Raw genomic sequence first — 23140 nt, forward strand, 5'->3', positions numbered from 1 at the left:
TAACAAACACTGCCCAGCCAACAACTTTGGCCACATAACCTCCAAGGACACCAGGGAAGTCGAGGGGGAGAGCACAAGGTAGGACACGAAGAACTACCCATCCACCAGCTTCAACCATAAACCTCCAAGGACGCCCGTGAAACCGAAGAGGGAAATTGCGCAAGGCAGGAACACAAAGGCCAGAAGCGACTGAGACTAGGACCAAAAGGAAGCAATGACGATTCAACTAAAGACCTGCAATCTTACGCGAAGATGGTTGGGTCGAAACCCCAACCTCTCTGTAAGCGCCGATTCCTTGGAGTGTCAGGCACATATCTATAAGTAAGGGTCTTTTTCTTAACCATCCTAATCAAACGGTTCTTCAAAGTGGGAATATCCAATGAATCCCCTCGAAAAATCATGACATTTCTTTTCTTCCAAATAAGATAGCACAGAGCACCAAAGGAATACCGAGAGAGACTATGAAAGAAGTCCTTACCAGCAAGGAACTTCCGGGCCCAATCAAGGTTTTCTTCCCAAGTGCCATTTCTCCACGGTAGATTGCATATGATAGCCCATAAGTAAACTAAAGTCGCTGGAAAATTGCAGCCAAAGTACAATTGGTCAATAGAGTTCGGCTGAGAATTGCAAAAAGTGCACACCGAATAGTCAATTCTTCCATAAGAGAGCAAAAACGCCTAGGTAGGCAAACGTTTCTTAGTGGTGAGCCACAAAAGAAATTGAAACCGAGGGGCTAAGTCCTTGTCCCACACAAAGGAGGTCCACGGAACTCTTGCTTTAGAAGTTCTAATAAAATTCCAATCTGAGGCCACAGAGAAAGAACCTGAAGCATGTTGATGCCACACAAAGCGATCACTGCCAGCCGAGAGAGATGGAAAAGAAAACCCAAGATCCTCCAGACGCCGTTTGCAAGACCCGCCAGTGTACGAATAGAGAGACGCCACAGTCGCCCTAGCAGGAACGTCGGGATCAGACACAAAATGCTCAGGAACCTTTAGATAGAGAGGGCCACTGGGCAATCAATTATCAAACCACAAGGAAATAGAGCAGCCATTATTGACCTCCCACCCGAACGACTGCCTGAATGGGCCCCTTAAATGAAGAATTTTCTTCCAGCTCCAAGCACAAACTGAAGGCTGGGCAACCCAAAAGTTATGCTTGTTTAAGAAGTTGGAGTGAATCCAGTGGCACCACAACGATTCCTTATCAGTGAACAAAATTCAAATATATTTCAGCATTGAGCCTTTGTTGCAATCCTTAATAGATCGAATACCCAGCCCCCTTCCTCTTTAGGCAAACAAATATCCGCCCAAGCGACTTTCGCACCTCCCGTGGCCAAAGAAGTGCCTTTCCACAAGAATCTACGTAGAATATTCTCAATCCCCAAGATTATCGAAGCCGGCAAAGTGAAAACACTAGCCCAAAACAATTGAATTGCATGAAGCATTGACCTTATAAGCTGGAGTCTCCCCGTAAAGGAGAGAAATCTGTGAGACCAGGAACGGACTCGCGAGGTGATGCGGTCAATTAGCTGAACACAATCTCCCTTGCTCAACCTCATAGAAATGATCGGCATTCCAAGGTACCGAATCGGGAGTTTTCCTTCTTGGAAACCAAAGGCCAGGAGGATTCTGCTACGTAGAGAAGGATCACCTCCCAAAAGGAAAATGTCACTCTTTTTTTTGTTAGGAAGAAGTCCACTCCAAGAAGAGAAAATGTCGAGGCTTCTTTTCAGGATCGTAGCCGACTTCCAATCCGCTTGGCAAAAAAGAAACACATTGTTTGCAAAAAAACAGATGCGTAAGCTTGGAAGATTTATATCTCCAGAAATATTTGAACTCCTTGGCCGAGGACCTTCGGTTCAAAATGCCTGAGAAAATCTCCATGATCAAAGTAAACAGATACTGTGACATTGGGTTGCCCTACCTAAGGCCTCTGCCTCCCGGGAAGAAGCCATGAAGCTCCCCATTAATAGAGATAGAGAACCTGGGTGTGCGAATACAAGCCATAATCCGAGTGATGATCCACTGAGGAAATCAAAAAGCTGTAAGTGTGAGCTCTAGGAAATCCCAATCAACGGTATCATATGCCTTACGGAAATCCACCTTTACCACACATCTTGGAAGATATGGGTCAAGGTGAAAACCTGCAAACAACTCTTGGGCCAATAAGATATTATCCCTAATTCTTCTTCCTTTAACGAAATGCATTCTCGGATAGGATCGATAAGATCCCGAAGTACAGTGTGCTATTCAATTGGCCAATATTTTAGTGATAAGCTTGTAGATAGTATTGCAGCATGCAATTGGTCTAAAGTCATTCACTTCACAAGCATTCGGCACCTTAGGGATAAGGGCTAGGATAGTCGCATTGACTTCCTTTAGAAGAAAGCCCGAGGAGAAGAAATCTTGCACCACCTTAGTAACTAAGGATCCCACAATATTCCAGTTATTCTTGAAGAATTCTACTGTAAAACCATCTGGACCAAGGGCCTTTCCTTTGGTAAGCGAGAACAAAGTATTCTTAACTTCCAAATCAAACACCGGTGAGGCTAGAGAACATACCTGGCCCTCCATCAACGGCCTCGGAATAAGAGAATTCAGTTCTTAAAGATCTGGTTTAGCCACATTGACCCGAGGGGCAAGGAGATTCGTAAAGAAGGATAGGAAAACTTTAGGCACCAAAACAAGATCCAAAACAACCACACCTGTAGAGTCCTTAACCGAGAGAATTCGGTTGTTGAGGCATCTAGCTTTGACATAGTTGTGGAAGAATCTCGTGTTACGGTCACCTTCCTTCAACCATCTAATTCTGGATTTTTGCTTGTAAAATGATTCTTCTTGACGACAAAGGTCAATAAACGCACTCCGCTGACCTCTTTCAAGTTCAGCAAGCGGGATATTTTCAGGATCCGACTGAAGGAGCATCTGAGTAAAACGCAAGTTTTCCCTCGCTTGAAGGGTTCTCTGTGAGATATCCGAGAAGGCTTCCATATTAAGATCCTTTAGGCGGGCTTTCACCAACTTTAGCTTAGAAACAAGTCTAAACATCAGAACACCCCGAACCTGACTAATCCATGCATGAGAGATTATAGACCGGAAATCCGGATGATCAACCCAGAAATTGAAAAACTTAAAAGGCTTTCTCCTTGGCCGCAGATCAATAACCCTAACAATCATAGGGGTGTGATCTGAAATTCCAAGATTGAGAAATGACGCCTATGAATAAGAAAAGTCCATCCTCCACTTAGAGTTCACAAAAACTCTGTCGATTTTTCGCATCTTCCTAGCTTCTCCCGCCGAAGTTGACCATGTGAATCTGAGGCCTGAGTACCTGAGATCTTCAAGTTCCGTTTGATCCAAACAAAGTTTGAATTCATCAAAACAGGGGATCCAAGCATTAGAGCCATCAAAGCGGTCAGAAAGATCTTTGATTGCATTAAAGTCACTCATAACTAACCAAGCAGAATCTTGAAAGAGCTCATCACAAAAGATAAGATCATCCCAAAGAGGCCTCCGATGCACAAAGGTGTGCTCACCATATATAGCAGAAACGCAGCAAGTGAAGTTGGACAAACTCATATTTAAACAACCATGGATGGCTTGGTCATTAAGGGAGATCACATCAAAATCAACGGAATTTGGGTTCCATCCAATCCAGATTCTGCCTCTAAGAGCATAGTCATAATTAGCAGTCCAACGCCATCGTCTTAGAATGGAGGATGAAATAGAATCAAACAGCTGCTCCAAGACTTTCGTCTCAAAAAGGCCTATAAGGCTCAACTTATTTACAGCAACAAGCTTCGTTACTTTGGCCCTTCGCACAAGGTCCATGATTCTTCTCACATTCCAGAATCCAAAAAACATCAAAAAGGAATGAGAGAACCTACCTCCGCTTGTAGGCTTTATGACTTGACTTAGTCGTCTTTGAAGTCCCCGGTTGTAACAAGTCAGGGGGATCAGGGCGAATCTGTAACAGCTGCTCCTGGATGGATCCCTCAGCAAGACTCGAGGGAGCTTTAACAGACTTGATCGCAAATCTCATCTTCCTGAGTGGAAGAAGGAGTAGCAGTGGAATGATCAACATCACCTGCAGCTTGTGAGGAATGGCTGGTGCCATCCTTGCCCACAGCTTTCGAGGGTCCTTTAGGGTATTTCTTTTGCTGCACAGACTCTAAAGGCCTAACTTCCTTAAGTTTTAGGAATTGCCTCCCATCACCCGGCGAGGACAACTCAAATGAGGCAGCATCTATTGAGAACTGTTGCTTCTTCTTCTTCGGTTTTACCTATTTCTAGCCGGCCTCTTCAAGATTAGAGACATGAGGTAACACATAATTAAGATCAGCCTGTAGGCTTTCAGCTTCATGAGATCCCGAGACACCAGAAATCACCCCTAAAGCTGAGATTCCATGGTCCACTGCCTCTTATTGCACAAGCTTCGCAACCAGGGTTGTTTCCTTTACAGGCACTATACTGCCCTCCACAGACGGGTCATCTGCAGCAACTGCTGAAGACCTCGAGTCCTCATTGATCTGCTGTGAACTTCCCTTTACACGAGAACGAGGTAGTGCCTCAACAACATGACGAGCTACCGCAGCAGCAGAATCCTTGGGTTTTGGAAAAAATTTCCCTACACAATTATGCCCGAAGACACCACAAATAGCGCAAGCCGAAGGTTTCCATTCAAACTCAACTCCTATCTCATATTTTTCACCATTGTAAGTTGTCTCTATCACCTCATCAAAGGTTTGATTTGCTGCAATTTCAACACAAACTCGAGCGAAAGAAAGGCTCTTAAGTTGTTCAATTCACTGATCAACATAAACAGGTTTACCAACCGCACTTGCAACCTCTCCTATGAATTGAGCCGACCAACAGGAGAAAGGTAGATTGGATAGTCGAATCCATACAGGCAATGTGGGATGGTTTTTCTTCCTCAGCTCAAGACCCGGAGTCCACTGCTGGAGGATGAGGGGAACATTAGCAACCGTGACACGCCCACCTTCGAGGACATTCCTGTGAAAGTCTCTATCCAGAATGTGGAACATAAACAGTCCCTTGCTATTTGACATAACTTCAAACAAGTTCGGCCCCCATAGCTTCTTAAGAGCTTCTTCCACAACTCTAAACGGTAACCTACAGCCAATAAAATGACCCATAAGGCACTGATGCATCTTTGGATCAACATCTTCTAAGTTCTGATCTATGATTTCGATGACAGGCTTATTGTTCACTAAAGTAGGAGGTGTATAAACCAAGTCATAGCCCTTTGCAACCGTCTGGGCCACAGCCACCCAAGACTTCTGCTGGGGATTCCTTGAATTACTTCGGCCAATAGGCCTCTTTGAACTCGACCTTCCCCTGTTCATAGGCCGCACATCTACAGACGCACGGGATGGTCGCTAGACTTTTCCATCAGAAGGAATAGTAACGGCATTCCGAGAATCCAAAGGCAAGGTCGAAGAGGGGCCTTCATCCCCAATCAAAGGGGATTTCCCACGGGAATCCATTCCCTCATCCACAACATGGGGGTTATCCTCCTCACAATCCAACCCAGACATCAAACTTGCAACAGATCAGCAGGCGAAAACCCTAACCAACGAAGCCATGCGAACCGAGAGGGAAGGACATACTAGGGTCAGCGGAAGAGGGGTTCAAAGAGGGGTGGAAGGCGCCACTTTCCACCGAGTAACGGCCGCAACCACCAGTCAACAGACCCTGGGCCAGGAGCACAAGAATGCACGAAACAGGAACAGGTTCGCCCGAAGAGAGAAACCCCGTGAACAGTACTCCGGATTTGTGCAAATGTCCAAAGCTATTCTAAACCATTATGGTGACACCAAAAACTCTAAATTTATACCCGTGTGACACATTTACCTTAAATTTTTTTTTCTATAACATCAATTTTTTTGGGGTTAATATGTCACATCATACAAATTTGAAGTTTTGGGTGGCACATTATATAAGTTTAGAGTAAATATGCAAAATAAGTATGAATTTGGAGTTTTTGGTGTCATAAAATAAGTTTGGGATAAATATATCACAATAAATATAATTTAGAGTTTTCAGTGATTTTACATTTCTTTTTATTCGAAATTGTTCTTGCACTTAAGTGCCATTGGTCATCCCTGTGTTGGAACACTATTAGCTATTTTCTGACGTGAATTTTTATTTTATTTGTTAAGGATTTTTCTTTCTTTCTCCAAATGTAGGCTCTCTCTCTCTCCTTTTTAGGTTCTTCATTTTACGAACACAAAAACCCACAAGACATATTGCCTATACTAATGCAAAAACACTATTATTTGTATCGACTCACGACAAGCAATTGAGTAGCTATGGGCCGTGAGCTCTGTGGCTCATGACTTGAGCAAATATGATCGCTACAAGATCAAAGCTCGTGTGGCAACGCCACGAGTTCAAAGATCAAGTAGCCATGGCTCAAGCTTTGTGACTCAAATAGACATTGTGGCCATGGCCATCTGCGAGCTTGAGTTTGAATAGCTATGGCCAATGCTAACTTCGAGTTGGAGCTCATGGTAATGGTGGGTCATAATGGAGCTCTCTCGTAATTGTGCCCGTTTTTTTTTTTTTTTAATGTTTATGTTGCCTAATTTAGCACCTGTTTTTCCTAAAATAATTATATGAGTGGAGTACCACACAATAGGTATGCTGGCATCTTGTTCATAAAAATTGAATGGCAAGAGAAAAAAGTACAATTGAATGATTAGTGGTGTTACTTCTAAGGGAAAAAGCCACAAAAAAATCTCAAATTTTATCAATTGTGACACATTTATTCTTTTTTTTTTTTTTTGTAACATAAAAAATCATAAACTCGTACACATGTAGTAATACATTTCCCCAATTTTCTTTTCGACACCAAAAAACCCAAACTTATACTTTTGTAATATCAAAACCCTAAACTTTAGTTTTGCAACACCAAAAACCCCTGACTTATAGTCAAGTCACACATCTACCCCAAAAATTTGGTGTCATAGAAAAAAGGTCGAGGTATTTGATGTCACAAAAGAAAAGTTTGGGATTTTTTACGTCACAAAACAAAAGTGTGGAGTAAATGTGTGACACTACAACATTTTGAGATAAATGTGTCACGTAGGTAAAAGTTTGGGATTTTTGATATTACAAAAAAAAAAGTTTGGGGTAAATATTTCACAATAGTCATAGTTTAAGGTTTTTGGTGGCTTTTACCACACTTTTAAATTATAGAGAGATGCTTTAAAAAGTAGAGGGGATTTTGATTTTCGGGCAAAAATATAAGGGGCACTGGTAAATCTGATCCCATAAAGAAAGTGGCATATGTATAGGAATTGATAAAACAGTAAAAGATTATAATGGACACAACGCCAATTACCTATCGCTCCAAGTCCAACCAGACAGGTCTCTTCACGCCAACATCAATGATCAGGACAAAGTCTATCAGGTTTTTCCAGTAAAGGCACACAACCATGATGTTACATATATATGAATTGGGGGAATAAATCAATGCGTCGCTCTAGAGTTTAGTCCCTCGATGAACAGGTCAGCTCAGCATGCGTGGAATGAGCACATTTTGTTGAAGATACTGACCTCAAGTCTACCTTAGACAAGAGTAGGGACCATAAGAATATTGGACAATGCTACCTGAAAATCAAACCTTGTCGGTCCAGCTTTTCAAATATATGAATGACTTTGACACTTGGATTTGTTCCTTTGACTGATGCTGGTAAAACTATTTTTAAAGTCCTGCTTATCACTCAAATGTCCGATGTCAAGTTTGAGTGTTTTCATTGCATGATATTCCAATGTATGACGAGGACATGTCCAAGTTGCATCACTAGCGTCTTCTTCACTCCGGGATATGCCCATCCTTGTCCACTGGTATGATGCCTGCTTAAATGCTTCTATGTACTCCATGACAATGCGCTAGTCTCAATTGAAGTTTCCACACGGTACTTTGCGCGTTTCTTGACCCGTTCTTTTTTGAGATCTCTTACCTCGCCCTCGCTCCAAGCACAAACGGGTATATATACTTTTCCCTGTGAATCTTGTTTCTACACCTGTCCGCTCAAACCCTATATGGTACAGCCATGGATAGCAAAAACAGTAGTCCGTGGTGGTTCATACTCCCAATTTTCTTGCTTTGCTCATCTCTGTACACCCACCTCTGTCTTGGCACAGACAAGCTCGATGCGAATCGATCTATATCTGGTAATCAAACCTTAACCTCCTCGGGTGGCAACTTTACGCTTGGCTTCTTCTCGCCGGGTAACTCCACGTACTCCTACATAGGCATCTGGTACAGCAAAATCAGCGTGCAAACCGTCGTCTGGGTCGCCAACCGAGACAACCCTATCACTGACAGGCAATCTACTGAGCTGAAGGTCTCGGGTGGCAATCTTGTGATTGTTAACAACTCCGAAGTCCCCGTTTGGTCCACGGATCTGACTCCTTCTTCATCTGGATCGAGCTCCATGGTGGCGGTTCTTGAGGACGACGGCAACTTTGCTCTCAAAGCAGCGCCGAATTCTTCCGTGACTCTGTGGCAGAGCTTTGATCACCCGACGCACACGTGGCTTCCCGGTGCCAAATTAGGGATCGACAAGCGCAAAAACACAAGTCAGCACTTGACATCATGGAAGAACGCCGAGGACCCTTCGACAGGTTTGTTCTCTCTCCGTATCCAGCCGTCCAGTGACGGTGAGTACTACATATGGTGGAATAGGTCTAAGAATTACTGGACTAGTGGGGCGTGGGACAATCAGACGAAAATTTTCTCTTTGGTCCCTGAAATGAGATTGAACTATATTTACGATTTCAAATATGTGGACAATGAGAACGAGAGCTACTTCACCTATTCAATCAAAATCTCCTTCAACACCACATCAAGGCTTGTGATGGATATTTCTGGGCAGAACAAGCAGTATTCCTGGTTGCCTTCTTCCCAGGCGTGGACCATGTTCTGGTCTCAGCCCCCCCAACAATGCAAGGTGTATAGACTTTGTGGGCCTTTCAGTGTTTGCAGCGAGCAGAGCGAAGATTCGTGCAGCTGCTTGCAGGGATTTAGCATAAGCTCTCCAATGGATTGGAATCGGAGTGATTGGTCTGGTGGTTGCAAGAGGAATTCAAACTTAAATTGTGCAGCAAATGCAGAGAAAGACCGTTTCTGGCCTATGTCTAACATGAAATTGCGTGATGCTCCTCAATCTTTAGTTGCAGGGAGCGATCAGGAATGCCGAACTGCTTGTTTGAGCAATTGCTCTTGCACGGCTTATGCTTTCGAGAAAAATGCCTGCTCAATCTGGATCGGGGATCTCTTCAATGTGGAACAGCTCAAACAAGGCACTACCTCTGGAAGGAGTTTCTATGTCCGGCTTGCTGCCTCCGAAATTAAGGATCCCAGCAAGAAGAGTAATGTAACTGCAACAGTGGTAGGGTCTGTTGGTGCCGCGGTAACGATATTAGCCATTGTCTCGTTTGCCGTTTGGAGATGGAGGAGAGGGGCAACTGTAACAACAAAAATAGTGGAGGGTTCACTGATAGTCTTTACATACCGGGAGTTGCAAGTAGCAACAAAGAATTTCTCAGAGAAGTTGGGTGGGGGTGGGTTCGGTTCAGTTTTCAAAGGAACTTTACCTGATTCAAGTCGAATAGCGGTCAAGAAGCTTGAAAGCATAAGCCAAGGTGAGAAGCAATTCCGAACGGAAGTAAGCACAATCGGCACTATCCAGCATGTGAATCTTGTCAGGCTTCGCGGATTCTGCTCTGAAGGTGACAAGAGGCTGTTGGTCTATGATTTCATGACAAATGGTTCCTTGGGCTATCATCTCTTTCATAGAAAGGACTCGAAGACCTTGGATTGGAAAATGAGGTACCAAATTGCTTTGGGAATAGCTCGAGGTCTGGCTTATCTCCATGAGAAGTGCAGAGATTGCATCATACATTGTGACATCAAGCCAGAGAACATCCTTCTAGATGCTGAATTCTATCCAAAAGTGGCAGATTTTGGCCTGGCAAAGCTTGTTGGCCGAGATTTCAGCAGGGTGTTGACAACCATGAGAGGCACAAGAGGGTATCTTGCGCCGGAGTGGATCTCTGGAGTGGCCATAACAGTAAAAGCTGATGTTTATAGCTATGGGATGATGCTTTTTGAGTTTGTGTCGGGAAGGAGGAACTTAGAGCTATCGGAAAATGGGGCCATCGAGTTCTTCCCAACATGGGCTGCTAGCAAGATAGCTGAAGGAGGTGACCTGCTTGATCTTTTGGACCCAGACTTGGAGAAAAACGCTGATACTGAAGAGCTAAATAGGATATGCAGAGTTGCTTGCTGGTGTGTCCAAGATGAGGAAACTCACAGGCCATCGATGGGGCTGGTTGTTCAAGTACTCGAAGGGTTGTTGGATGTGAACCTGCCCCAGGTACCGAGAGCCCTTCAACTGCTTCTTGATAATCAGGAGCATGTAGTTTTCTTCACTGAGTCGTCATCATCGAACCAGAATTCCCAGACGAATAGTAACACCTCAACTTCTTCCTTGCAGAACCCAAATAGTTCATCTTCGACGAAGTCTGAGTCTTGAGGATGATAAGATAAACGCTTAGTACAAGAAGTGCTTCAGTTAGATAGTGCATATGCTCCTCTGCTTTTTCTGTAGTCAAGAGCGAATCTCAGCCTTTGGGGATCGGCTTTCTTGGGGCTTTTTCCCCTAGCTATTTACGTTGCACATAGATACAAGCAAGCTTGGAATAAGTGCGCGGCCAGACCAGTTGTAAAGACCCTTCATTCTATATAATGATCTGTTGTTTGCTTTTTGAGATCCCAGGTGAGATTGGTAGTTAGCATCGAAAACTGTCATCTCCACGAGCCCGAAAGGGAGAGAGTGCGAGCGAGAGAGGGGGAGAAGGCACCCAGATCTGCGAGTTGTAGGGAGAAAAAAAGGCTCGGACGCCGTCGACGGCCCACCGGACCACCCACCCGACGCTGCATCCCCTGTTGCGGTGAGCTAGGGTTGTCCGCCTTTTTTTTGTTTGTTTGTTTGTGCGTGCTGGGGTCGTCGGGCCGGGACTCGCAGCCGCCGGCTTCACGCGAGTTCCGGCCCCCGACCGTCCGTAGTCTCCCTTCCCGCCGGTCCCCGCTGTTCGCCTGTTCGGAGCCCTGTCGCGATCCCGAGCCCGAAGGGGTCCGCCTTGTCCTCCACAACCGGTGCCCGCCAGGCGTTCGATGGAAATCCCAGGCGAGCGCCGGATCTGCAGTGACCGGCGGTGACGGGTGGCGACAAGCGACGGGATCTGCTGCAACGGCCAGCCGGACGGAGGTCAAGGCAGTGCCGGCAGAGGCCCGAGCTCGGACCAAGACGAGCTCGGCCACCTCGGCCGCGGATCATCAGATCTCGAGGGCTCCAGCGGCGAGGGAGAAGGCGGGTCGAAGTCGGGCGGAACCGGGTCGTCGATCGGGTAGGTTTTTTAGGATTCGAGTGTCGGCCACTGAGTCGGGTCGAACCCGAGTCGTCGTTCGGGTAAGGTTCCGCCTGGGTTGGGTTTGTACTCGTGGGCCGGGTAGCCTTTAGGCTGTAGTTTTTTTTTTTTTTATATATGAAAACGGGCCAAATCGTTTGGGCTTTTATGTTTTAAGAAAAGAAAAAATCCCGGGCCGGGCCTGCGTTGCAGGCCGTCCGGGTCTTGGGTGGACGACCCGGGTCGGACCCAACCCGGGGATCCGACCGGGGTCGTTTCTTAAATATATTATTATAATAATATTTTAATAAAATAAATTATTATTATTATTTTCAGAAAATAAAAAAATCCCAAAATATCCTATGTTTTACACAATTTTCCAAAAAAAAATCAGAAAAAGCCAAAAAATGATTTATATCTTCAAAAAAGACCAAAAAAAAAATCCAATAATCACTTTTATGTTGAAAAAATAGAAAAAGACCAATGTTTTTCCTCCACACATGGAAAATCCCTCGAGAATCCAAAAAACCTTAGGTTTAAATAGGATTAGGTATTGGAATGGCATTAGTGATTAACTAGTGTAATCGAGTCCCCGAACTCAGTTTTTCTAGTGTGCCTCCCAATATTTCGCTTGAGTTTCTAATCAATCCATCATAAATTGATTAGTGACGACTACATTTTAAAATTAACTTATAAGCAAACAATATCAAACCATTGAGTGAGCTTGGGAGAGCCCAAGCTAAGCCTAATAGATTTAGCCAAACCATTAGCCTCCACAAGCACTTGCGCATAATCGGGTGCCGAAAAAGGAGGTTGCGACAGTGCTTCCATTCATTTGTTTTTTGCTTACCCTTTAATATTTGTGACATTGCTTTAAAAGTTTTGTAAAACCAAATTCGTTATCTCAATGTTGCTCGTTAAAAATCTCCACTTTGTTCAAGTGGGAAATTTATTGAATTCTCATTTCAATCAGGTTGATCCAAACAATATTTTCCATTGCAACGGGAAATTGTTTTAGAAGGCCTAGCTTTTATTTTTAATTCATAATCCATCCATATCAAGGCTAATCCAGTGGACCTTTGTAGTAACATAATCCCCTAAGTTCTTCCAAGCTTCCCCTCATTTGTTTTTCCTTTCTACCATTGCCACTTTTTCTTTTCCTTTTCTTGTACACAATTCTTAAATACTTTTCGATCTGACGCATTGTTTCACTTTTTTTTGCTGCAGTTATTTTACTCTAATCGTGGATCCTTCTCTAGTGCTAGAGGTGCTATTATGATGTCTTGACTTCCTTCAGCAATAAAAAAGTGTGCAATATGCATATATCTTTATTTAGTGGTGTTTCTAAAAAAGGTAGGCAAATATCTTTAGGATAATGCAAATACCTTTAGGTTAAAGGAGTCTTTCGAAATGCAAATAATATTTGGTAAGTTATAATTTTAAAGTGTATTGCAAAACAACTTTAACTTAAATGCAATTTAGTAAAAACTATATTTTGCATATGACTTTTATTGATTTTTTTTTTAATCTAGCCACCGGTGGCTTTATCTAGCCACCACCAGCCTCGCCTGAGGTTGTGCAACCTCAAGCAACACCTAGGGTTCGCAACCTAGGTGGTCGTCTCGGGTCATAACACTTAGGTTTGTGCGGCCCAAATGGTTGCCTAGGTCGCGAACTCCAAGCAATCATCGCCTGGGTCACGCGAACCCAGGCGATCATCACATGGTTCACGTGAACCGAGGAGACCACCTCCTGAGGTCGCATGACCTCAAATGGTGGCCGCGACCCTCAAGCAGCGGGTTGCCAGGGTCGAACGACCCCTCAAGCAATGGTCGCTAGCGCAGGCAACTCCTTGACCGGCAGTCGTCGGCCTCCATTTGTTTCCCCGGAGAAGATAAATAGTTCCCGTGGGACTCACATTCCAAAAATGCAACTTCCCAAAGTACCTCTGAAACTACTTTGGTTAAAAGCCCTTAGAGTCATCTGGAGCAATTGTATCTTGCTAAAGTTGTCCAAAAAATTGAACCAAGCACGTTTACATTTGGCCAAACCCCTTTAGAGTCCAAAGGCCCTTTCCAAATACCGAACCAAACGGGCCCATAGACTATCCCTCCCTCCCTCCCTCCTGTAGGTTCTTCATTTTATTATGAAAACAAAAACCCACAAAAACTATTATTCGTACCGACTCACGACTAGCAATTGAGTAGTTATGGTCTATGAGATCCGTGGCTCATGACTCGAGCGAATGAAAACACTGCAAGATTAAAGCTCATGCGGCAACGCCGCATGCTCAAAGATCAAGTAGTCATGGCTCAAGCTTTGCCGCTCCAAAAGATATCATGGCTATGGCCATCCGTGAGCTTGAGCATGAATGGCCATGGCCAATGCTAACTTAGAGTTGGAGCCCACGGTAATGGCGGGTCATAATGGAGCTCTCTCTCAATTGTCATTTGTTCTTTTTATGTTTATGTTGCCTAATTTAGCACCTATGTGGTGTCATGCTATGTAAGCATAATATAGCACGATACATGTGTTCCAACATCCATGTTAGTAAAATTTGATTGGTAAGAGAAAAAGTACAGCAGATAGATTAACCGTGACACTTTCTATGTAATATATGAGCTTTGAGGAAAAAAAAAAGAAAGAAATAAAAGAAGAGGGTTTGAAAAGTCAACAAAAGAAGCTGAATGAGAGGAGTGGAAGCTTCCGCTGTTTTTAAAGAGAAGAGAGAGGGAGGGCTTGGGCATAAACAAAACGGGGGAAAGGAAGAAAAAAAGGGAGGATAGAAAAGAAGAGAAAGGAGAAAGAAGAAAGGAGGAAGGGAAAAATTTTGGCGCGCTCACAACCCCGAAGCCTCACCAAGCCGCTTAACCCCGTTTTGCAATGCCGGTAGGTGATCAAAGCCTATAATCGTTTATTCGAACAAATCATCGCAATTAGGGCTCGAAATTCGAATTTCTTGGAGATTTTTGCGGCGAAATACGTTTTTTGAGTTATTGAACTACGTATTTTGATAGAAATGATAGTTTAGAGTGTTGCGAAGCTATAGCATTTTATGAATTGTAATTTGAGCCTACAGTTTGCCCAAAATGGAATTTTCAATTTTGGCACGCATTCTGGAACAATACTGAACAGTATCGAACAGTAGCTTTGGCTTTGAATTTTAGCCATTTTTGGTGAGGTTTTGGGACGGCTAAGTTGGGGTTGTTGTAGTGTATCAAGAAAACTATAAGATGGCTCAAAATGGAATATTGTAGAGGAAGTTATGGCGCAACGAAATTTAGCGTGCGAGCTATGCCTAGCAGACAAAATAGGCTTAGTATAAGCGAGTTATTATAAGAATTTTTTTTTTTTTTACTTGGCCTTTTGATATTGTTTTTCGGTTAATTGTTAGGGATCCTGGTGAGTGATACTATTTCTTCTTTGTGATTTAAACTCATGTTTTGAAAAGAAAAAACATTGGATTATATATGCTATGAGCGAATAAATAGCATCTTTTGTTGTATAAAAATAGGATCGAGCTTTCACTGCCATTTTGTCATTGAAAGAGATAATTATCCTTTGAATTGAGTTTGAATGATTGTCTGAAAATGGTTTGTGAAACCCTTTTATGAAAGAATTTCCAAACACTTGTGGTTCTTTAAGAACACTTTAAAATTTATATATCAAATGCCTAAGTTATGAGATGACTCTCATTCTGATGTTGGATATTTGTGATTAGTGATTAATTCTCAATGTCTCTGTAGACCCTAAGCAGTGTATAGGTATACACATACTAGTCTAGGATATCCTTGTGGGCTAAGCTACTAACTAATAATATGTGGAGACCTAACTAGGGAGAATCTTGGTTGTATTGTCACAAGTGTTACGCATGACCATGAATAGACATTTGAGCATTAGTTGGTTAATGAAGTGGACCATTGACATGTGGTTTGAGTTTGGTCGATGGAATTGATCATCGACGTATGTTTTGATGAGATTAATCAATGGAATAGACCATCGATACAGGTTTTTATGAGATTGACCTGGACCATTGGTGTCTTCCATATTTATGTTATGAATATATATTATTTTAGAATGAGTTATGGTTGCATTTTAAATGCGCATAGTGATTTCTCAATCCGCTTGAAAGAAATGTGTTGCTTGCTGAGTCGTGATAGCTCACTCTTCTCATCTACTTGTTTTTTTTAGGTTATTCAGCAAGGCGCAAGTAGGCCTAAGCATTCATTATTAGGCAGGACTTTTTGTGGTAGGGACTTTTTGATATGAGTCATATATAGTTGATAAGTTTGTGAGTAAGCTTTTTGTGGAGGTGTATATATTAATTTTGGTGGTTTATAGAAAACTCTGATATTATAACCAATTGCCTTTTTTTGTCGTGTGCGTGTGCGTATGTGTGTGTGTGTTGACTTTTGGCTGAATTTTGGTTATGTTGAGGTTGCATCCTTTGGTGAAAGGACGGCAGTGTCATGCCCTTATTCTGTTGAATTGGGGTGTGACATTTGTTGGTATCAGAATTTAGGCTATGATCTATTTGGGTAGATCTTTCAAGACGTGGCGAGATTGTGTGATAGTCTCTAACGCGTTAATCTTTTAAGTATTAGTGGTGGACATAAATGGGAGGATCCTCTAGTGAGACGCAAAGCATTTTGAGTTTATATTGTCTCAAAAGCATTTTGAGTTTACATAGAGATCCTCTTACTAAAGCAGTTCAAGACAAAAACATAGGTGTAGTTTATGGAAATTATGACTATGGTTTTGACATATTGAGAAGTTCAGCACTAGGAGCTCAATAACGAGCTTGAGATGAAGATTAATGAGTTAAAAAATGAAAAAAAAAAAAAAAAAAAAAAAAAAAAAGCTCTTTACAAAACACAATCTTCGCCTTTCCATAGATCAGTCCAGCTTTGCTCAAAGGAGTAAACCTGCTGATTCCCGAATAGGACCAGTGGTGTTGCAGCACCAGAAATCAACGGTCCAAGAGATAGCTCCTGTTAAACTGCATGAGAAGAACTTTGCAATTGACTTAAGAGGGAACTCAGATAAAGTGATGGGTTTCCATACTCATCCATCAATGAAGGTGTTTGATAATCAGGATGCCAATTCTCTCAGAAGGAACTTCTCCGACCTTAGTTTCGCTGATGATTCTAGAGGAAAGTTTCTATGAAAATTACATGTTGAAAGGAGATGCAAAGTTGAGGGAAGGGTGGGGATTCGAGAGAGCAGAAAGGAGGCGAAACTGAAAGCCATGCAGGAGTGACTTGAGTGAAGTTGAGCTGAAATGAGGGCCAACTTTCCTAATGCAGCAGAGAGACGTTAATAACTCTTTAGTACTTGTCAACGTACTGAGAGGCTGAGATCACTCAATATGCGGCCAAAAGTGAAGGAGAAGTAAACTGATCTTGTTCAAAGTGAAGAGGAGGAAGTTGAAGCATATCCAAATGATGGTGTTCTAGGAGCTACCAGATGAAGAAGCCTTTTCTTAATCGTAAGTTGTCTTCGTCAACTCCTCTCAATTCAGTAGCAGTGGCTTCAAGGTCTTCGACCAGAGCTTCCAACTCTTTTCAGGTAGACGAAGGGCGCCATTAGAAAACCCTCTTGCGTAGTTCGTCCCCTGACTTCTTTGATTTAAAGAAAAAAAAAACACTAAGCCCTCCCCCGACATCAGCAAAGCATCAAATCGTTCACAAGCGAGAAGCTATGCTTGAAGCAAGAGTAAAGGTGAAGATTTGCCTCTTGTCAAGGAAGAGAGAACTCGACGATCTGAGTCTTTTGGGAAAAGTTCTGCTGGTCCTATAGTATTTAAGGACATGTTGGATTTGCATGGCAATTGGCTATTTTGGTTTCACTGGAATTTGATCATGGACAGATGGATCATAGTGTTCAAGACAATTCAAAAAAAAAAGAAAAAAATGGTAATTTATGGAGTTGTTCCTGGTGTAAGATCTAGCATTGCAAGGAAGGCTTAAATGACATCTGAAAATTTGATGAATGATCACGATTTTGATGACTCAGATTTTGTGGCTGATGATTTGGGGGACATGCTAAAAGAGGAAGAGGATGATGATTCACTGAGATCGATTTCCCAAGTTGACCTTGTTTCTCTTAGTGAATTTGCTGCCTCCAAGCCATCAAAATTCCATCCGACAAGTTCTCTAAAGGATTCACCCTGTGAAAGCCAGTCTAATGGAATTTACGCGTCCAAAATTTGGTTTCCTGCCCACACGAGACTTCAGATTTTGATGCTTCCATCAATTCTCCAATTGGAAGCCCTGCATCATGGAACTCTATACCTTGGGCCAAGCAGGGGTTGATGTTGCACGAATGAGAAAGAAATGGGGGAGTGGGCCGGAACCTTTTATTGTTGGCGATCAACAATCCTTGGTTCACTTTCCCTGCTTGGGCTGGATGACAACTGTAGATGGGTTAATATTGACAGTGCAGTAATCTCAAGAAGAACTAGTTCTGGAAAGGCTGTATTATTTACTAAACTGCCCAAATGGACATTTGAGTCTGAATGAATCAGATCGGGCTCAATAAATACTCAAGAAATGGAATCTTGAAATAGTCCGTTCATCTGCCACTCTTTCTTTGGCAATTCCCTAAAAGCAATGTTCATGAAGAAAATATCAATGCTCCTCATCAAAGAGGTATCGTGCGCATTTTTCAGCAACTTGGAGTATAAACCCCCATGATGAAGATGACTTCACTGAGGTGAGGTCAAAGATGAAAATGCTAAATGATAAACGTGAGCAACGAGAGAAAGAGATCAAGACAAAGTACTATGTCGCAAACGTGCCAAGGAAGTCTTGTCCATTGCAAAGTACTAACCTCCCCAGTAGCTCTAAGAGGATCTTTTCTTTGAGAAGTGGAGAAATTGTGACCATGGTTACACTAACTTTGCCACTGCAGATGGACGTGATTTGGCAAATATCTAAATATCAATTGGCTTCAGGGCCTCCATAGTGTCGCAACCATTGGGTCCAACTGGGACACTTGCAGCTAAAACAGAAGCTCAGGTTGATTTGTTTCCCCAAAAGATTGTGTCCTTTCCAGCTGACATTGGGAAGAATCTTGGGCCAGGCTCAATATTTTAGAGCAAGAATAAGGTTGTGCTTTTGACATAAATGGAATCGTATTACTATGTTTTACAATGGATTGAAGTGTTTTGAAGCCTTAGATGCTATCATAGATGTTTTACACTGTAAAACATATGTCAAGCTGTTTTATAGTACAAAAAGATATTCAAACAACATGAATAGCCTAGGGTAAGGGGAGGGGCATTGCATGGCGGTGCTGAGCATTCAGAGAGATACTTCCATCTAATATCTTTTGCAACATATCTTGAAAGTAGGTACAAGTAATTGGGAAGATAGTGAAATTATAGTTAAAAGGATTACTACTCCAACATCTTCTGATTCTTCTACTTTCAATACAACATTTGACATGGGCAGCAGGCCAAACATTTCTTGGAATAGTTCAATATCAATGGAAAGAGGGAAACCTTCTACTTCATGGAGAAGGGACCCTTTGAGACAGGAAGCAGCTCAACCTTTAGTCTCGTAGAACAAGAGGGTGGTTATCATGGCCCTAGACGAGAGGCATGACATGGAGAAAGAACATAATAGATGAAAGAGTTCATCGCAGCTGGATATGCCTTATAGGAGTTGCAATAAAAGAGGGATGTCAAAGCCTCAGATGGAAGATTTCCCTCACATAAGAGGGCACAAGAGGAATCTTGTTGATGGAGATGCTGATAATAGGAATCCTAAGCTTGATCCTGAGTTTCATGAGAATTTTAGTGAGAGGTTTGCTGGTGAGGTTGGGTGGGGGCATAGTTCGTCTCGTAACTATTCTTGTCCACTATATTTTGGACAATTTTTATCAGAATTCTGAGGCTGATGACTCTTATTCTTTTGGGAGGTTAAGGTATTCCATGAGGCACCCTCGTGTTCCCCATCCTCCTTAATTATCTGCCATGCATAAAGGTACACATAGAAGTGAAATTGAACATCCAGGATCCTCATCTTTTTGATAGCGAGCTGCGTCATACAGGTTTTGTAAGAAGTGAATCTTCTCTGAATGTGGATCATGGGGTGGGTAATCAAAAAGATGTGGTTCATGAATTAGTTGGTATCAAGCAAAAGAGCATTGATGAGAAGAAATTAGATCTATAAATTCCACCAAGGTGTGACTTCCAATCCTCTCTCAATGTCTCAAGCCCCCAATTCTCCCATTCATTTTTCTTATGATGATTTGGAGAAATCTGGGGACTATTCTATGAAGTCGTTAGCTAGATAGGACGGAGATTTTCATCCCCCAAAAAAAAAAGAAGAAAGAAAAGGAAACTATTATCTTATTGACTAAAATCCTGCTTGATCACTCAAATGTCTGATGTCGAGTTTGATTGTTCACTGCTTAGATTCATTGCATGTTATTCTAGTGTATGACAAGGACATGTCCAAGTTGCACCACTAGCGTCTTCTTCACTCCGGGATATGCAAATCCTTGTCCACTGGTATGATGCATGCTTAAATGCTTCTATCTACATACTCGATGACAATGCGCTAGTCTCACTTGAAGTTTCCACACAAGACTTTGCGCATTCCTTGACCCGTTCTTCTTTGAGATCTCTTACCTCGCCCTCGTTCTGAGCACAAACGGGTATATATACTTTTCCTTGTGAATCTTGTTTCTACACCTGTCCGCTCGAACCCTATATGGTACAGCCATTACACCTTTTTCTTTTCCTTTCTCCTATACACAATTCTTTAAATACTTTCGATATGATGTGTTGTTTCACTTTTCTTGCGGCAATTATTTTACTCTTATCGTTGATCCTTCTTAGGTGGGGAAAAACACCAAAAAAAGTCATAAATATATTACATTGGTACCAATTTAATGTCAAACCTTTTCATATTAGTATTAATTTAGTTAATCCGGCCAATGTTGATGTGCACACCGGCCAAAATTGGGCTGATAGATTGAATTAATACTAATGTAAAAAAAAATTAGGATTGAATTGGTCTAATTGAAAAATTTAGAACTGAATTGGTATCAATGCAATAGGTTTATGACTTTTTTGATATTTTTCCCTTCTCAGGTGTTAGAGGTGCTATTATAATATCTTAACTTCCTTTAGCAATAAAAAGACGGTGTAATCTGCTTAAATCTTTATTTAGTTGTGCTTCTATAAAAATCAACCCTCTCTATGATTATTTATGTTAAAATTATATCTTGAATTTGAATTTGTGAAAGAAATCCGACTAGAGATTAATTGAATTGTAAGAAACTAGGTCAATTAAGGAAAATCCTAAAGCCGAATATTTCTGGACGTCGGTAATGGAAATCTAGATTTCATATTTGGCGTCAGAGTCCAAAGTGCAGATTTGGACCTTAAGCTGCCGATTCGCTAACTCCAACAAAAGGCCAGAACTTGTGGATTACGAAAATCAATTTCCGCATGGGAGTTGGTCAACACAACAACCGAACAAGAAAGATCGGAGTTGGACTGGGTTTCCTTCTTCAATCGGTCAACTTGGCTATATTATATACGGAGTAACACCTTGAAAAATCCAAAATTGACATTTTTATAACAAATTTACCAAAATTTAAATTTTTTGACCATAAAAAATCCAAATTTGTACACCTATGATAAATTCACCTTAAAGAAATTTTTAACCATACAAAATCTTAAACTAGCACATCCTTACAAATAGAGAGTAAAACCCCAAACTGATATAACATTAATTGCCAAATGTCATTCAATTCAATAATTTGATGACAAAATTTGAAGGAAATTAATGGAGGCTAAATTTGTTATGAGTATATCAAAGTTTTAGATAAATTTATTACAAGTGTATCGGTTCATGATTTATTATGAAATTACCCTAAATATAAATATACAATTGTGGATTGCTTGTTGGTTATGAAGAAATATTAAAGTGTAGTTTTTGGGGAATGTCAAGGGAAGTTCTATATTTGTTAGTGACGGCCAATTGGCACTAGAGGTTTGGTAGTGGATTCTTCATGGAATAACATTAATAGCTTATGTGTTGGACTCAATTAAATCTTGTGAGGATTTATTTAATTCATTTTTTGAGATTGAGGGATCATTTCGTGAGGAATTGTAAGACTAAATGCTGCGTGAATTATTGAGTATAATTGGAGGTTGGAAAACATGAGAGTGTTTGAGTAACTTGAGTATGGTTGTAATTTTCATTGGATTGCTTGATCTAGAGTGGAATTCTTTTTTGCTCTCCCTATGGACATATGTCACATCAACATAATCATTTAAATTTGGTGTTCAATTTATTTTCTTATTTTGTCTATTTTATTGTTTGATCAGTTAGATTCCACAATAATTTAAAAGATCAAGGCATTGATAAATGGTCTCTCTACTTTTGCTCAACAATCAAAGGCATTCTTTTAATTTCTTTTAAGGAAAAAATCACAAAAACTCCAAATTTTGTCGACTGTGGTACATTTATTCTAAACCATTTTGGTGACACAAAAACTCTAAATTTATACCCGTATGACACATTTACCCTAAATTTTTTTTCTATAACACCAAATTTTTTGGGGTTAATATGTCACATCATACAAATTTGAAGTTTTAGGTGTCACATTATATAAGATTAGAGTAAATATGCAAAATAAGTATGAATTTGGAGTTTTTGGTGTCATAAAATAAGTTTGGGATAAATATATTATAGTAAATATAATTTAGAGTTTTCGGTGATTTTACATTTCTTTTTATTCGAAACCATTCTTGCACTTAAGTGCCATTGGTCGTCCCCTGTGTTGGAACACTATTAGCTATTTTCTAACGTGGATTTGTATTTTATTTGTTGGGGATTTTTCTTTCTTTCTCCAAATGTAGACTCTCTCTCTCTCTCTCCTTTTTAGGTTCTTCATTTTATGAAACCAAAAACCCACAACCTTACCAAAAAAAAAAAAACCAAAAACCCACAAAATATATTGCCTATACTAATGCAAAAACACTATTATTTGTATCGACTCACGACAAGCAATTGAGTAGCTATGGGTCGTGAGCTCTATGGCTCATGACTTGAGCAAATATGAAATGCCACGAGCTCAAAGATCAAGTAGCCATGGCTCAAGCTTTTTGACTCAAATAGACATCGTGGCCATGGCCATTTACGAGCTTGAGCTTGAATAGCCATGGCCAACGCTATAGAGTTGGAGCTCATGGTAATGGTGGGTCATAATGGAGCTCTCTCGTAATTGTGCCCATTTTTTTTTTAATGTTTATGTTGCCTAATTTAGCATCTGTTTTTCCTAAAATAATTATATGAGCAGAGTACCACATAATAGGTATGCTGGCATCTTGTTCATAAAAATCGAATGGCAAGAGGAAAAAGTATAACGGAATGATTAATGGTGATACTTCTAAGGGAAAAAGCCACAAAAAAAAATCTTAAACTTTATTAATTGTGACACATTTATTCCAATTTTTTTAACATAAAAAATCCCAAACTTGTACACATGTAGTAATATATTTGCCCAAAAAAAAAAAATTACACCAAAAACCCAAACTTATACTTTTGTGACAGCAAAACCCTAAACTTTTGTTTTGTAACACCAAAAACCTAAGACTTATAGTCAAGTCACACATCTACCCCAAAATTTAGTGTCGTAGAAAAATGTTTTAGGTATTTTGTGTCACAAAAGAA

General features: G+C 41.2%; 1 protein-coding gene across 1 annotated transcript; it reads left to right on the plus strand.

The window, feature by feature from the left end:
• Positions 1 to 7890: 7890 nt before the first annotated feature.
• On the plus strand, positions 7891 to 11597 carry LOC104429947 (G-type lectin S-receptor-like serine/threonine-protein kinase At2g19130). Its single transcript, XM_010042741.3, has one exon. It carries the CDS (start codon positions 8084 to 8086, stop codon positions 10568 to 10570), a length of 2487 nt encoding a protein of 828 aa, XP_010041043.1. The 5' UTR covers positions 7891 to 8083; the 3' UTR covers positions 10571 to 11597.
• Positions 11598 to 23140: the final 11543 nt, after the last annotated feature.

This window comes from Eucalyptus grandis, chromosome 1 (genome assembly GCF_016545825.1).
Source record: "Eucalyptus grandis isolate ANBG69807.140 chromosome 1, ASM1654582v1, whole genome shotgun sequence".
Classification (NCBI taxonomy): domain Eukaryota; kingdom Viridiplantae; phylum Streptophyta; class Magnoliopsida; order Myrtales; family Myrtaceae; genus Eucalyptus; species Eucalyptus grandis.

Bases quoted from the DNA above. Each gene is read 5' to 3' on its own strand.
- LOC104429947 (XM_010042741.3), top strand. From the start codon at position 8,084: ATGGATAGCAAAAACAGTAGTCCGTGGTGGTTCATACTCCCAATTTTC.